Source organism: Pteropus alecto, unplaced genomic scaffold (assembly GCF_000325575.1).
Source record: "Pteropus alecto unplaced genomic scaffold, ASM32557v1 scaffold68, whole genome shotgun sequence".
In the NCBI taxonomy this organism is placed as follows: Eukaryota; Metazoa; Chordata; class Mammalia; order Chiroptera; family Pteropodidae; genus Pteropus; species Pteropus alecto.
Genome location: NW_006441386.1, coordinates 8,776,087 through 8,792,169, shown reverse-complemented (window position 1 = coordinate 8,792,169; position 16,083 = coordinate 8,776,087). Strand labels below are relative to the sequence as shown.

At 50.1% G+C, this 16,083-nt stretch overlaps 2 protein-coding genes across 4 annotated transcripts in view; both read left to right on the top strand.

Moving 5' to 3' along the window:
* The first annotated feature begins 15 nt into the window (after positions 1–15).
* Positions 16–3,761, top strand: TRIP6 (thyroid hormone receptor interactor 6). Of its 2 annotated transcripts, none has more exons than XM_015594622.2 (9): positions 16–415; positions 678–805; positions 892–1,017; positions 1,319–1,702; positions 2,016–2,109; positions 2,217–2,386; positions 2,843–3,021; positions 3,271–3,386; positions 3,491–3,631. In XM_015594622.2, coding segments are annotated over exons 1-9 (1,308 nt in total). In that variant the 5' UTR covers positions 16–306; the 3' UTR covers positions 3,493–3,631. The 2 variants fall into 2 exon arrangements, with proteins under 2 accessions (XP_015450108.1, XP_006918665.1); XM_006918603.3 differs by having other exon boundaries at positions 17–415; positions 3,271–3,391; positions 3,491–3,761.
* A 1,955-nt stretch (positions 3,762–5,716) lies between these two features.
* Positions 5,717–16,083, top strand: part of SRRT (serrate, RNA effector molecule) — an 11,138-nt gene continuing 771 nt past the window's right edge. For both annotated transcript variants that reach the window (XM_006918602.3, XM_006918601.3), the window contains exons 1-17: positions 5,717–5,984; positions 6,248–6,387; positions 9,331–9,459; positions 9,679–9,825; positions 10,061–10,249; positions 12,070–12,239; positions 12,393–12,577; positions 12,792–12,890; positions 12,974–13,091; positions 13,263–13,420; positions 13,744–13,805; positions 13,920–13,998; positions 14,299–14,487; positions 14,821–14,994; positions 15,092–15,245; positions 15,408–15,601; positions 15,770–15,926. In XM_006918602.3, coding sequence (XP_006918664.1) covers positions 6,266–6,387; positions 9,331–9,459; positions 9,679–9,825; positions 10,061–10,249; positions 12,070–12,239; positions 12,393–12,577; positions 12,792–12,890; positions 12,974–13,091; positions 13,263–13,420; positions 13,744–13,805; positions 13,920–13,998; positions 14,299–14,487; positions 14,821–14,994; positions 15,092–15,245; positions 15,408–15,601; positions 15,770–15,926 — 2,326 coding nt within the window. In that variant the 5' untranslated portion in view covers positions 5,717–5,984; positions 6,248–6,265. The remainder of the gene's footprint in view (positions 5,985–6,247; positions 6,388–9,330; positions 9,460–9,678; positions 9,826–10,060; positions 10,250–12,069; positions 12,240–12,392; positions 12,578–12,791; positions 12,891–12,973; positions 13,092–13,262; positions 13,421–13,743; positions 13,806–13,919; positions 13,999–14,298; positions 14,488–14,820; positions 14,995–15,091; positions 15,246–15,407; positions 15,602–15,769; positions 15,927–16,083) is intronic.

Here is a 16,083-nt window from a genome sequence, read left to right as displayed (position 1 = left end):
GGCCCCGAGCCCTCAGACTGGGGCTCCCGTGGAAAGGCCTCCCTGCTGGGCAGGAGGAGGCCGACTCTGGGGAGGAACTCGGTTTAGGGCCTAGGGGGCCACGTGACCCTCCCCCAGGAATGTGGTGACGTCACCGGGGGCGTGGCCGTCCCCCAAATTGGAGAGGAAAGGGAAAAAAAGCCAGAAAAAGTTTCTTTCCTGGAGTTTCTTTCCGAAACGAGGTGTGTGACGGAAGAAGGGGTCAAGGCCTGAGGTCTGGGGTGCCGTGGGATTCTGACTGCTGTCCGGAGTCCCCTATTCTAGGCCATGTCGGGGCCCACCTGGCTCCCTCCGAAGCAGCCTGAGCCCGCCAGAGTCTCTCTGGGGCGAGCTCACCCCCGAGGCGCCCTGGGGCCGCCGCCAGCCCACGGAGCGGGTAAGGTAGCCCCAGTGTGGTGGAGGAGGCCACCGCTCCTGCTCCCGTGGAGCCTACTCCTGTCAGCCAGGCTGGATCCAGCCGCCCCTACCCGCTCTATGCTCTCCCTACCTCCTGCCTCATTCTTGGATCCCAGGTGTGGGGGGCAGGGCGGCAAGGGGCGGGGGGGAAGGGGAGAAGAAAAACCGGAGAGGGGGGCCTCCACAAGTGTCACCCTTGTCTCCTTCCCCATCCCCACCTTCACTCTTTTCCCTCACCCCAGCACTCCAGCCCCACCCCAGGGTCAATTTTTGCCCCCTCCCATCTGAGCGGTGTTACCAGGCCCCAGGGGGACCAGAGGATCGGGGGCCAGCCTGGGTGGGTTGCCATGGAGCACCCCAGGGCTCGCAGGTGAGAACCGGGATTGTGGGGGGGCACCCAGGGCAGGAGATGAGGCCATATGATTTGCATTCTCCCTGCATTTGCTCTATTCCCAGGGTCTTCCCCCAGACAGGGGGGGTCTGCGGCCAGGAAGTCTGGATGCTGAGATAGATTCCCTGACCAGCATGCTGGCTGAGCTGGATGGGGGTCGTGGTCACACCCCTCGGCGGCCTGACCGGCAGGTAACGCTCCTAACCTGCTCTTATCCCCGCCCCCCCTTGTCTCCTGCCCCCTTTTCCCCGCCTAGTCCCTTCTTTGTCCACCCAGCCTACTCCCACCTACCCTCCCCCTCTATGTAAGTGATGCACACATAGAAGCTGGGCCACTAGAGCTAAGTGGGCTGTCAGCCACTCAAGGGTGGACCCTTATCAAAAACCAGCCCTTACCTGATGGCCCCACACATGGGGTGGGGGGAGGTTTCCACAGCTGTGTATGTACTGTAATGGGCCTGTGCACTCCTTTTTTATCTGTATTTCTCCCCAGGCTTATGAGCCTCCTCAGCCCCCTGCCTACCGCCCTGGCTCAGGCTCCCTGAAGCGGAACGGAGGGGGTGTTCCTCCTCTGCTTCTAGCATCCCACTATGGGGGCCCCACTCCAGCCTCCTATGCTACAGCCAGCACTCCCGCTGGCCCTGCCTTCCCTGTGCAAGTGAAGATGGCACAGCCAGTGAGAGGCTGTGGCCCCCCCAGGCAAGGGGCCTCTCAGGCCTCTGGGCCCCTTTCAGGCCCTCTTCCTCTCCCAGGCCGAGGTGAAGTCTGGGGGGCTGGCTATAGGAGCCACCGAGAGCCAGGGCCTGGGGGTAAAGTGGAGACTGCTGGGGTCTCCAGCCCTGCAGGAGGAGGAAGAGGAGGCGGGTATGGGCCCCAGGTAAGCCCCGGGTACTGGGATTTGGGGTCCTCAGACAACTAGACACTAATTGGGTGGGGTAGGGAGTGGTGTTTAAGTCCTGGTTGTCAGAAGTCTGGGGTATCAGAGCTCTGGACCCCTTAGGGGTATGGGGCAGGTCAGGAAATGTAGGAGGGAGGGGACTGGAGTGGTACATTGGTTTGAGGCCCACCCCTGGACCCTGAGCTGAGACATTCTCCAATGAACTTTTTGTGTGGAATTATCTGTTACTCTCTGGTATTTGACAGCATCAAGAGTTAGAGGTAGAGCCAAACCCTTGATTCTTACCTCTCAGGTTCCCCTGAGCCAGCCTCCTGAGGAGGAGCTTGAGAGGCTGACCAAGAAGCTGGTGTACGACATGAGCCACCCGCCCAATGGGGAGTATTTCGGTGAGCTGAGTCAGGGTGGGTGGAAAGGGTGGGAGGCTGGAGTCAGAGGGACAGTGGCTTTGGCTTCCTGGCCTATGCAGGTTGACTCTGTCCCTCCCTGTCCCCAGGCCGGTGTGGTGGCTGCGGAGAAGATGTGGTTGGGGATGGAGCTGGGGTTGTGGCCCTGGACCGCGTCTTTCATGTTGGCTGCTTTGTGTGTTCTACATGCCGGGCTCAGCTTCGGGGCCAACATTTCTACGCCGTGGATAGGAGAGCGTATTGTGAGAGCTGCTATGTGGTAAGTGGTTGGGGCTGGGCGCTAGAGTCTGCAGAGGAGGCAGATGGCTTCCATCCAAGATGGGAACTAGATGTCCAAGTTCCAAAGAGCTGGGGGACTAAAACTGATACACAAGAAAGGAGAAATTAGGTAGCTAAATACTGGCTGTTGGAAGGGAAGGACAACAGCCTCTTACAAATTTGAGGCATTTTAGAGTTTAGGGAGTATGTTAAATTCCTGCAACACGCTGTGAGGCAGATATTACTAACTCCTGAAGGAAACTGAAGTTCATAGAAATTAAAATAACTTGTCTGGGAAGCTGCAGTGCTGGCATTTGCACTTAAGAGTTGTTCAAGGCCACCTTTCACTAAATCATATGCAGGGAGTTACCTAAACAGATGGGTGGGCTGGCAGGATGCCTGTAGGGCTGCCGTGGACCTCCCCAGGCCCTGACCTTCTTGCCCTCCTTCCCAACAGGCCACCTTGGAGAAGTGTTCCACATGCTCTCACCCCATCTTGGACCGGATCCTGCGGGCTATGGGGAAGGCCTACCACCCTAGCTGCTTCACTTGTGTGGTGTGCCACCGTGGCCTTGATGGCATCCCGTTCACAGTGGATGCCACCAGCCAGATCCACTGCATTGAGGACTTCCACAGGTCAGGCTGGGTCCCCAACTTTATCTCAGTATATTTAGCCTTTCTTATCTTCATTTCTTCAGTACCAGCCTCTCCTGTTTCTCACTCTTGCCATGCCTTGTTCTTGCTAACATCACTTTCTTCCCCAAGATCCAAGACCATACCTCTGGCTGCTTCCATTCCTTCCTGCATCCCACCTTCTCTGGGCTCCACTGTTAGTCCCCTCCAACCCTGGGGCTTGACAACCTCCTTGGTTCCCTTCTACCCCAGGAAGTTTGCCCCACGCTGCTCAGTGTGTGGTGGAGCCATCATGCCTGAGCCAGGTCAGGAGGAGACTGTGCGAATTGTTGCTCTGGATCGCAGTTTTCACATCGGCTGTTACAAGTGTGAGGTTAGGGGGCCTGGGCAAGAGGTTAAAGGGATTCTTGAGGTCTGGGGTCTGGGGTCTGGGGTCTGGGCCTGATGGAAAGTTGTTGCTTCTTTCTAACAGGAGTGTGGGCTGCTGCTCTCCTCTGAAGGTGAGTGTCAGGGCTGCTACCCGCTGGATGGACACATCTTGTGCAAGGCCTGCAGCGCCTGGCGCATCCAGGAGCTCTCAGCCACGGTCACCACTGACTGCTGAGTTTTCCCAGAAGCATCTGCTGCATTCTCCCTTCTCATCAACCACTTTCCCTGACATCCACCTTTACAACTTTGTCACCAAATGCTGTTTCCTCTTCCTCCAATCATGAAATAATAATCTCCCAAGAGTTTACATAACACTTCAGTCTGTTGTCTCATCTGATTCTCACAGCAGCCCCACACAAACACAACTGTTGTGACTGTGCATTTTTAGCTGAGACATGACTTCCCAAGTTGCATGGTTCCCAAGTGGCAGAACTTTGGTCTTCTTAGTCCTGGTCCAATTTTTGCAACTCTACCACAGTTGGCCCTCTGTATCCTGAGTTCAATCAACAATCAACATAGAAAATTTCAGGAAATGTTACATTTGGCTAACATGTACTATGTAGTTAGACTTACCATGGTTGTACTTGGTAATTAACATGTACACTTTTTTCCTTGTCCTTAGTCCCTAAGCAGTACAGTGTAACAACTACTTACATAGCATTTACATTGTATTAGTTATTACAAGCAATATAAAGATTTAAAATATATAGTAGGATGTGTGTAATTTACATGCAAACACTGCACCACTTTATATAAAAGACTCGAGCATCTGAAGATTTTGGTATCCCCAGGAATCCTGGAACCAATCCTCTGTGGATACCAAGGTACCCCGCTCCCAAGGGGTGAATGTATATACCTTTTTTATGTAGTTTGGCATAGAGACACTCCTCTCGGGACCAAGGTTACAGCGTGCTCCAAGGAGAGCATTTCCTACTAAGTCTTCACAGTCAACTCACCTAACAAGGACTTGGTGGTATCCTCGGGGTGGTGGTGCATTTAATATGGGTTAAGCCAGATACTGCCTGTTGAGCAAGACCTTAACCTACAACCACCTCATCAAAGAACTGGTTGGGGATGACACCGAGATTTGCCAGTTTTGCTTACAAGAAGGGAGGGGGGTGCCTTTGGAAAGAAAAGCAGGAACAATGGGTTTTGCAAGTTGCATTTTACCGAGGTACCAATAAAGGCTGGTTCCCCTGTGGGAGCACAAAATGGTGGTATAGGCTTTAAAATGGTTGCTCTATCCCGCTAAACGCCGGCACTCCCCAAACCCCTGCCCTGCGCGAGGAGCTACACTAGATGAGGTCCGAAGGGCCGAAAGCAAAGTGGTGGGGTATAACAGCTGAAGCGAACTGGCTCGGAACCGGACACTTCTGGGTAAGTGCGACCTTTGGCCTAGGCCCGAGTAAGTTATCTTTTACATACAGAAGACTCCACCCCCTTCCCCAGGCTGCGCTTGGTCCAGTCCGGACTCCGTGGTTTCTCTCGGTCGCGTAGTTCTCGACCCGGCAATCTCGCGAGACTTCTGGGTTCTCTCGCTCTCTCTCTCTCTCTCTCTCCCCCGCTTCCCATCATCCCCCGGTGCTCCCGGCCTTCTTTGGTTTAGTTCTAGTTAGAGCCACCTAACAAGGACTTGGTGGTATCCTCGGGGTGGTGGTGCATTTAATATGGGTTAAGCCAGATACTGCCTGTTGAGCAAGACCTTAACCTACAACCACCTCATCAAAGAACTGGTTGGGGATGACACCGAGATTTGCCAGTTTTGCTTACAAGAAGGGAGGGGGGTGCCTTTGGAAAGAAAAGCAGGAACAATGGGTTTTGCAAGTTGCATTTTACCGAGGTACCAATAAAGGCTGGTTCCCCTGTGGGAGCACAAAATGGTGGTATAGGCTTTAAAATGGTTGCTCTATCCCGCTAAACGCCGGCACTCCCCAAACCCCTGCCCTGCGCGAGGAGCTACACTAGATGAGGTCCGAAGGGCCGAAAGCAAAGTGGTGGGGTATAACAGCTGAAGCGAACTGGCTCGGAACCGGACACTTCTGGGTAAGTGCGACCTTTGGCCTAGGCCCGAGTAAGTTATCTTTTACATACAGAAGACTCCACCCCCTTCCCCAGGCTGCGCTTGGTCCAGTCCGGACTCCGTGGTTTCTCTCGGTCGCGTAGTTCTCGACCCGGCAATCTCGCGAGACTTCTGGGTTCTCTCGCTCTCTCTCTCTCTCTCTCTCCCCCGCTTCCCATCATCCCCCGGTGCTCCCGGCCTTCTTTGGTTTAGTTCTAGTTAGAGCGGCGCGGGGAGTAGTTTGTAGTTCGAGGCGCCGTTCCGCGAGTGACGCAGGCGCTACGCGAGTGGCGCGCGCCGACTGCCCGTCCTCTGCTGTCCCCCTTTCTTCGCGTCTCGGCCCCGTAGCTTAGAGCGTCTTGTTTCTTTCTCACCCTCTGCGTCGTTTTCATCGCGCGCCAGAGGCAAGGGGCGGGCCTAGGTATCCTTGAGAACCAGCTAGCCGGAGCTCGAGACTAACGGCCGCGACTCCTCCCAGGTGGGGGATGGGAGGGGCCTTAAGAGCCCTGGCTGGGGCGATCGGGAGGGAAAGGCACCCGGGTCTGACGGGGGTGGGCGGGAGACCCCTGGGGACGAGCGGCGTGTCGGGGGCATCCAGTTGCTAGGGAAAAGGGCACGGGATGGCGGAGACTGCAGAAGGCTGGACTTTGCGGGTGGAGGTGGTTGTGCAATTCCAGAGGGGCGATCCTTGCCTCCTCTCGTCATTGTTCAATACCCTGACCACCCCTGTCCGGGCTCTAGGCCTCTTCAGACCGCGTCATGGGTGACAGTGACGACGAGTACGATAGAAGGCGCAGGGACAAGTTTAGAAGAGAGCGCAGCGACTATGACCGTTCGCGGGAAAGAGATGAAAGACGTCGAGGGGACGATTGGAATGACCGGTAAGACACTTTTCCTCAGTTTTGTCCTCCATCTCATTTTGTTACATTTTCCTTGCAATTTTATTAGGGCAAACCATATGAAATCGCTCATACTTGACCGTTTCGTGGGGTTCATTTTAACCTCTTTGCTGTTGGCCAAAGATTTTTGAAATATCTAGAAGATCAAAGCAGTAGAGCTAAGAGTTTGAGTAGGGACAAACGATATTTATAAATTTACTTAAAATGTGTGCACTTTGTTGTTTGTAAGTTATACCTCAAAAAGGTTGGTTTTAAGGTAATATCATAGAATTGATTTGATCGGAGAGGTGGTCAGATCAATTCCCTGGCAAAATACGATTAAATTTCTTGTAATTTATCTTGCCTAAAATCAAAGTTTTTTGGGACAGTGATGATTGGGTTTGACAGTGATGGAGTTAGGTTTGATTCAGCTAATGATTAGTTTTCTAGAATATTCTTAATTGTAGATACGGTGTTTCGATTAAGAAACATCTGTTATGGTTTCAAATAAGGTAAGGTTAAGAGGAACTGTGGAAGATTTAATATAAGAGGTATTACAAATTTCTAATTAGTGAGCAGGTGGTACTGGCTTGATTTGGAAACAGAAAAAAGTTTATGGTGACTTTGTGAGAGCATTTATTCATTCAGTACGGTTTTGAAAATGAATTTAGTAAAGCATTCAGTCTGTAAGTCGCTGTATCTCTTCACTGTGGAGACTGGCAGTTTGTTTTCTTTGGTATTTTCTAAGAAAAAAGAAAAGGTGTTCTGAATTCTGAAGATGGATAAGGAGCTTACAGTCTGGGGGGCAAAATAGCTTGGGGTGTATGCTGTAAATGAGTATATATGAGAGGTCATCATAAAGATGGTAAGTTTTGAGGGAACAGACCTTTTAAGAAAAGAGTAGTTTGTCTAGGAGAGCTACAGGAAAGTGGCCCTTAGCACGAATTGGAAAGATGAGTAGGAAATCCCCACACATAGGTGGTATGAACATCTTTGAATTGTGGATATAATTCAAAGAGCACATACTCCAGGTTTTTAGAGTAGTGGTTCTTAAAATGTGGCTACAGACCCTGGGATGGATGTGCTTGAGGTTACAACTGTTTTTGATAGTATTGACATTTTGCATTGATGGTGCTATAGTGATTGTGAGTAAAACTGCTGGAGCCTTAGCACAAATCAAGGCAGTGATACCATAAAGAAAAAAAGAGCCAATTTTGCTTAATGTCCTTGCTGAAGTGGTAGAACTTTAAAGTTGTATTAAATTGGATTCTTGAATATACATCTTTTTAATACACACGACAAATGGGAAGTATGCATAAAGCACTTTTGTTGCATGTAGGGGGTACAGTGGTTATCTCCAGGAAGAGCATTTGTGGGATTGAGTTGTGAGATGAATAACAATGTGCGTGGGTGTGTGGGGGGGAATGCCTCCCCGCCTAAATGAAAGACTATAAAATAGCGGTAATTCATATTTGGGTATTTGGCAGGCATTTTTCTTGAAAACAAACTAAGAGAACCTATTACATCAAGGAAAATTGTTAGTTTTGTTGCCAACGAAGAAGTGGAACTTTCCAGTGATAACTAAAATTTTGGAAAACTTTTATCTACCAGTGTGAGCTTGATAGCTCCCCACTACTTAAAGACTGTTCTGTGGAGATAGCGATATTAATAAATATGACATTTTTATGTTTTGTACTGAAATGTGTCAAGATCCTTTCAAAGAGTAAAGTAGAACAATGGATGTTAATGTAGCACAGTACAAAATAATTGTTAATGTGGTTTCAGATTCAATATTGCATCCAGCCTTTAAGAAACTACCTCTTGTCAAATTTTAGGTGGTATCAAAGAATATTCCCAGTTATATGAAAAGGCCATATTAAAGTATTCCTTTTTCCATCTTCAGATCAGTGTGAAGCCAGATTTTCTTAATATTTTTCAACCAAACAACTTACCACAACAGATTGAATGTAGAAGCAAATATGAAAATCTAGCTGTCTCTATTAAGCCAGACCTTGAAAAGATTTGTAAATGTAAAGACTGCTACTTTTCTGACTAAACTTTTTTTAATAGCTGTTTTTCATAAAAATACATAATTTATGTTAATATATACAAAGTGAATACACAAATTTTTTTAATTTTGAAAACATTAAAGATTGATAGTTATAACTCACATAAACAAAAATTCTTTAATCTTCAATAATTTTTAAGAATGTAAGGCCAAAAAGTTTGAAAAATCACTGGGTTAGAGCAGAGGATTTTTAAAAAAAAATTTGTTAAGATGAGGACGGGAGTGGCTGGTGACTGATGGAGACGCTGGAATGACAGCCAGAAACCAAGATTTTGAACAGTGTTCTGCACTGGCAAGGGCATGGCATGATCACATTTGTGTTTGAGAAATATCACTTTGTAGAGAAGAGGGAGGACCAGAGGCAGGTAAGCAGAACCAGTGCTGCACTCAGAGAAATTTCTCAATCAGGAGATGACAAGGAAGAGGGCAGCTTTGATAGGTTTTGAGGCAGAAGATTAACAAGTCAATAACAAAGTAGTGGTGAGGGTGACACTTGACAGCTGGATATAGGGTGCTATATTGGTATACCACACATAGAAAACAGAAGGATGGAAGCAAGTTTGGGCCCATAGTGGTGGAAGTAATAGGCTGAATTCTGACATGTTGAATTTGAGGTGACAGTGGCTTTCTAGTAGGGGATTGTGAATGTTGGTCTGACACTCAGGAAGAAGCCAGGCTGGAGAAATAGAATTGAGAGCTCTCAGTTTGTGGGCCGAAGTGATGAAAGTAGGCAAGAGTCTTTTTCTGTCGAGAGAGTAGTTTTATAATTTTAGACTTTTAGTCTGGTGTTTCAGATAGGATAGGAAGCACCTGTCCAGGAATTTGACCTTGTGATATCCAACTGTGTCTCATTTACTATTACTTGTTCTTATCACCAGAGAGTGGGACCGTGGCCGGGAGCGCCGTAGTCGGGGTGAATATCGTGACTATGACCGGAATCGGCGAGAGCGCTTCTCTCCTCCTCGCCATGAGCTCAGCCCCCCACAGAAGCGCATGAGGCGAGACTGGTGAGATGGCAACAGTTTCTTTGTCTTCCCTCACTTCTGCTGAGAACTTTCTGTGTCATTTCCTTTTCTTAAATGTTCATAAACCCATCTTTTTTTGTCCCTTTAAACCCTTGGGTGAGAGAGCACATTCCATATGTTCCCTCCCTCGGTCCTATCCTCCTTCATGCTCTGGAGCGATGATTCTCTCCTCTCTCTGACTTTTGTGTCCCCCACCCTCAGGGATGAGCACAGCTCTGACCCATACCACAGTGGCTATGAGATGCCCTATGCTGGGGGGGGTGGGGGCCCAACTTATGGCCCCCCTCAGCCCTGGGGCCACCCAGACGTCCACATCATGCAGCATCATGTTCTGCCTATCCAGGCCAGGTAAAAGACCTGGGGTCCTACAGTTCTTGGGAGAAGGGAGTTGGTGGGCTTATGGGAATGGATCGGGGTTGCTGAAGACTGGCAGGAACTGAGGCACACAGAGGTAGTGCCTGTAGGGGTGCCTGGGGTGATGTCCATGTGGGCAAAGGAAGGGGGTACCTGGCTACCTTGGCTCCCCCCACCCCCCCACCCTGTTCTCCCACAACCAAGACTTCCTGACCGGGCCCCCCCCCAGGCTGGGCAGCATAGCAGAGATTGACTTGGGTGTGCCACCACCGGTGATGAAGACGTTCAAGGAATTTCTCCTTTCGTTGGATGACTCTGTGGATGAGACAGAGGCAGTTAAGCGCTATAATGACTATAAGCTGGATTTTCGAAGACAGCAGATGCAGGATTTCTTCCTGGCTCATAAGGATGAGGAGTGGTGAGTGCCCCTACTTTCCTGTTATCTTTTCCCTAGCATGTATCCCCTGGCCCCGCCAGTGGAGCCTGCAGTCCTGTCCTTTTCCCATTTTCCCCAATCCAGAACTTCCTGGGGGGTGGGGGATGGGAAGTACAACAGCACTGGCTGATGGGTTCTCCTCCTCACTTCAGCATCTGCCACGGCCCCCTACCCATCTCCCTTCCCCACTGTCCTCAGTCAGTGGGACACCTCCAGGCACTTGGCCAGAGCCACCCGTTCCCTTGGGGCCGCAGACAGACTGTTTCCCACTTGCTGGATTTGGGTCATTGTCATCCCTGATCGCCGGGACCCTGTGTGGCTGTGGCATCCTCCCAAAAGCAACGAGTGAATTCAGACAAGAAAAGCAAAGATCTCAGGGTCGTTTGACAGAAAAAGAATTTTAAGTTTTTTCTTTTTGTGGATGTTTTAATTTTAATCAACCATCTTTTCCCCCCTTCCTGCTCCTCCTCCTCCTCCTCACCCTCTTTCTGCTCCTCCTCCTTGAAAAGAGCCAGAACTGGGAACTACACCCGCTCATCGACGGAGCTCGGAGCAAACCCACCTCCACCCCCACCATACCCAGCCCATACATGAGCCCCTGGGCTGAGCCGCGCTGCCCCGGCCAGGCAGACAGGCAGGGCACTGCTGTGCACAATGCAGCAGTTTAGCTGAATGTGATTACTCAGGCAGTTAGTCAGTCAGGGCCCCCACCGCGGAGTCCCGCGGGGGTGGGGCATCCGGGCCGGGACACCCCAGCCAGGAGCCAGCCGGTGGCCCACCTGCCAGCATGGGCCCTGGGCGCGCTAGTTAAATCTTGAGCTCTGTTTGACCAAGCGGCCAAGGTAAAGATCCTGGAGGTGATGCCTGTGGCTTTCCTTTTCTCTTACGCTCAACTTGTGGTTCTGTTCTGTCTTTTACTGACCCTTTTTTTCTTTCTCTTTATCTCACTCTCATGTACCTTTCTCCCTGTTTTTTGTTTTTGCTCCCTAACACTTTCCTCTGGTCCCCTGTGTCCCCCCTTCCCCCCCAGTTGCTCTGTCTGGTCTTCAGTTTTTCCCTTTGTTTTCGACCTGGGACTTTCTCATACTTTTTCTCATTTCTAATTTCCTGTCCCCCCGCCCCTTCCCCCAAGGTCCTATTTTAAATGTTTTTTTTTTTTCATGCTCCATCCTAATCCTCCACCCCTCTACTCTTGCTCTCCCTGTGGGCAGTATGAGGTTATAAGGGCACTTCAGGTTTTCCCTTTGGTCTTTCCCTGTCTGTTCACCATCTGCTTATCTTCCCATAGTGGGAAGAAAGGTATCCTGCCCTTTTTGGCTTTTCCTATCTGGTGGATTTCAGGTTTCCTTCTGTCTTTCACCTATGGATGGAGGGAGTTGGTGGGAGCAGTCCTTTTAATGACTCTAGTTTGGGGTTGGCGAGAGGGAGGTTTTTGGGGCCTACTGTTTCCTTAGCCTTCCTCTAAGAAGTTTTGGGAAACTACACTTTAAGTTAGTGATTCCCAGAGATTTAGGCCAATCAGTTTGCCTCTTCAACCCTGCCCCCCACCCCCATAGTCATTCTTCACAAATCCAGGGCTTTTAGTTCCTGGCTCTTCCCCAAATCTAATCAGACAATAAACTGGTTCCTCTGTGGGTTTGGGTGGTTCTAGTGTATCCCTCTCCTAAATTCCTCTGCTTTTATGATCTTTTGTGGGTGTGAGAGGATGGGGGCTAAGCCCTGATTTTCCTGGGCCCCTTCCCATGTCCCGGCCCTGGCCTCCAGTGACTATTTTGTCTCTTCCCTCCCCATTTCCTTTATAGGTTTCGGTCTAAGTACCACCCAGATGAGGTGGGGAAGCGTCGGCAGGAGGCTCGGGGGGCCCTGCAAAACCGACTGAGAGTATTTCTTTCCCTCATGGAGAGTGGCTGGTTTGATAATCTTCTTCTGGATATAGACAAAGCCGATGCCATTGTTAAGATGCTGGATGCAGGTATGTGGACTTGGAGTCGGGGGGTGGGGCAGGGCGGGCAGTGGATGTCTGGTGACCAAGGTCTTTGTTGGTAAATAGAAGTAGGTTGATACAAAAGCAAGAGGCTGAAGGCCAGGGCCCCTAGATTGTGATCTCTGCTCCCTTACTTGGTAGCTGTAATTAAGATGGAAGGAGGTACAGAGAATGATCTACGCATCCTGGAGCAAGAGGAGGAAGAGGAACAGCCAGGAAAGCCCGGAGAGCCCAGCAAGAAAGAGGAAGGCCGGATTGGACCAGGCCCGGTGGATGGGGAGCGCAAGGCCAATGAGAAGGAAGACAAGAAGGAAGATGGCAAACAGGTCTGAGTGCTGGGGCTTCTGGGTGCTGCCTTTGAGTGCCGGGGGAAGAGAATGGAGCTGTTTCAGTGGTGGTGGGGTTCACAGCTGGAACCAGAGAGTTATGTATTGGGAGGGAGAGGGGTGAACTTATGGGCTCAGCTGTAGAGGGTGGGAGGGGCCCTCTGATAAAGGTTGATGAGGAGATAGACATCCCAGTGACTGTCTCTATGTGTAGGTCGAAAATGACAGTTCTAGTGATGACAAAACTAAGAAATCTGAGGGTGATGTGGACAAGGAAGAGAAGAAAGAAGATTCTGAGAAAGAAGCCAAAAAGGTAGGGAATCTCTTACATGGGCACATTGTCATGGCTGGGGTCCTGGTTATCTGGCTTACTTCCTCTTGCCATGGCTCCCACAGAGTAGCAAGAAGCGGAATAGGAAGCATAGTGGTGACGACAGCTTTGATGAAGGCAGTGTGTCCGAGTCAGAGTCAGAATCTGAGAGTGGCCAAGCTGAGGAAGAGAAGGAGGAGGCTGGTAGGTTTTATTTTTTGCTCCCAGTTTTTTGGGGAGGGGAGGTGAGAGGTTGATGAGATGGATGGGAGAATGGCCTTTTGGGAAACACGGGTGGGATGGGAGGCTGATAGTTTCTCTATCCTCCCTTCCAAAATCTATAATATTCATCAACTCCCACTACCTCCTGTGTAGAAGCAGCGCTCAAGGAAAAGGAGAAGCCCAAGGAAGAAGAAAGGGAGAAGCCCAAGGACACTCCTGGGCTGGAATGTAAACCCCGGCCCCTGCATAAGACTTGTTCTCTCTTCATGCGCAACATCGCACCCAACATCTCCCGGGCTGAGATAATTTCTGTGAGTGAGGAAAAATGGCATTGTGGGCAGGGATGGCACCCAGGCCCCATCCTTAAAGGGGTGGAGGTGTGAGGTGGGGAGAAGATAATCTGGCATTGCTTCTGATATACATTTCTATTTCTTTGATTAGAGAGGCCTCCTCTCCTTGGGCCCATGGTTTTCAAGGGCTGGTTTTGGTTGCACCATTTGTTTTCAAGTGCTATTACTCATGAGCTCTTTGTTAGTTTGTCCTTGTCCAAGTAAAGACTCAAGGACATGGGGACTGAAGGAGGAAGTGAATCCTTGAATCACTAAATGAGGTTTCTCTTTCTCTGTTTTTCCAGCTTTGTAAAAGATATCCAGGTTTTATGCGTGTGGCACTATCAGAGCCCCAGCCTGAGAGGAGGTGAGGAATGGAGAGAAGTGTGACCCTGAATACATTGGAGAAAATGTGCTGGGGAAGGTTAATGGCTAACATCACTTCTACCCCAGAATTATGGTGACATTTTTTCTTGTTTAGGTTTTTCCGTCGTGGCTGGGTGACATTTGACCGCAGTGTTAACATCAAAGAGATCTGTTGGAACCTGCAGAATATCAGAGTGAGTGCTGGGAGCGGGACTGTTTTAAGGGAGAGAAAGTGTGGCTCTCCTTCCTCAAAACAACCTCTGATCCCTTTGTTCATTGATTGCTTCATTCATTCTGCCCCATTTCATCCATGCAGTCTGCGCACTTTAATTGTGTACTGTTGTCTCTGGGCTAGGCCCTGGGACTGTTACGGTGAACATACCTGGTCCATGTCCTCAGGGAGCTCACAGCCTAATCACTGGTGCTCTCAGTAGGGCCATTCTTTGAGTTGCTGCTTCTTGGGCAAGTGTTGGTGAGCTTTCTGTTCCTTCCAGCTCCGGGAGTGTGAGCTGAGTCCTGGTGTGAACAGAGACCTGACCCGTCGTGTCCGCAACATCAACGGCATTACCCAGCACAAGCAGATAGTGCGCAATGACATCAAGCTGGCAGCCAAGCTGATCCATACTCTGGATGATAGGACCCAGCTCTGGGCCTCTGAGCCAGGGACACCTCCTCTGCCAACAGTTAGTGACTCTTCATAAAACTTTTTCAAAAGCAGCTGATACCTCCTCATATGCTGGGAGCATCTCTGGCCTTACATGATCTGTAGCACTGACTCCTTGCAGCACTTCCAGCTTCCAGCAGAACAGATTGGTGTTATTACTTGTGGGTTAGGGTAGAACAGATGCAAACATAAAGACAGATCCTGAGGCAGCAATAACAGGCTAAGTGAGCTTTGAATTCTTTGCCCCCCTAAGTGAGCTTTGAATACCTTGCCTTTTCAAAAGCTGTTCCTGGGCTACCTACTCCAAGAGGCTTTCTCTGCCTCACTTGTCTCTCTTCTCCCTCCCAACCAGAGTCTGCCCTCTCAGAACCCCATCTTGAAGAATATAACTGACTACCTGATAGAGGAAGTGAGTGCTGAGGAGGAGGAGCTGCTGGGGAGTAGTGGGGGGGCCCCACCTGAGGAACCTCCTAAGGAAGGGAACCCAGCGGAGATCAACGTGGAACGGGATGAGAAGCTGATCAAGGTGCCAGTGAGAGCAGAGTGTGGGATGAACAAGAACCTGGCTTGGGGTGGTAAAGGGGCAAGAGTGTGGTGAACTCATGGCTTCTCATTTCTCTTAGGTTTTGGACAAACTCCTTCTCTATTTGCGCATTGTGCATTCCATGGATTATTATAACACATGCGAGTACCCCAATGAGGATGAAATGCCCAACCGTTGTGGCATCATTCATGTTCGGGGGCCCATGCCACCCAACCGCATCAGTCACGGAGAAGGTGAGTTCCCCTGCCCGAGTCCCATTTGATTCTTTCTCCCTAGCTGCCTCTGTTGTTATTTCTGCTCTGGAGCAGTGCTTTGTCACCTTCTCTAACATTCTCCTTTTTTATTCCTTGATTCTCGCTCCCTTCTCCAACCTGCCATCTCTTCCCAAACCACAGTACTAGAGTGGCAGAAGACGTTTGAGGAAAAGCTTACTCCGCTGTTGAGTGTGCGGGAATCTCTTTCGGAGGAAGAGGCCCAGAAGATGGGTCGCAAAGACCCTGAGCAGGAAGTGGAAAAGTTTGTCACCTCTAACACCCAGGAACTGGGCAAGGATAAGTGGCTTTGCCCTCTCAGTGGCAAGAAATTCAAGGTCTGGGATATTAAGAGTTGTGTCTGAGAAAGGTGGGAAGAGGGGATGGAGCCAGGAATCTGCCTCAAGGCCTGGGAAGAAACTGCTCACTCAGATTAAGTGGGAGGGGAAGTGATTGGAGTGTTAAGGAACTGCTCTTTCTGTTCTGATTCTCTTTTTTTCACCCAGGGTCCTGAGTTTGTACGCAAACATATTTTCAATAAGCATGCAGAGAAAATTGAAGAAGTGAAGAAGGAAGTGGCATTTTTTAACAACTTTCTCACTGATGCCAAACGTCCAGCTCTGCCTGAAATCAAGCCAGCTCAGCCACCTGGCCCTGCTCAGAGTAAGATACGATCCACGACGGTCTGTCACAATACCTCTCTCAATTTTTCAAGGGTTTCTGGTTCTGTATCCTATTGTCTGTCCCCTGAAGTTTCTGCCCCACCTCAGGCCATATTCCTAAAAGACAGCCCCCTGCTCGCGCCACCGCCCCGCGCCCC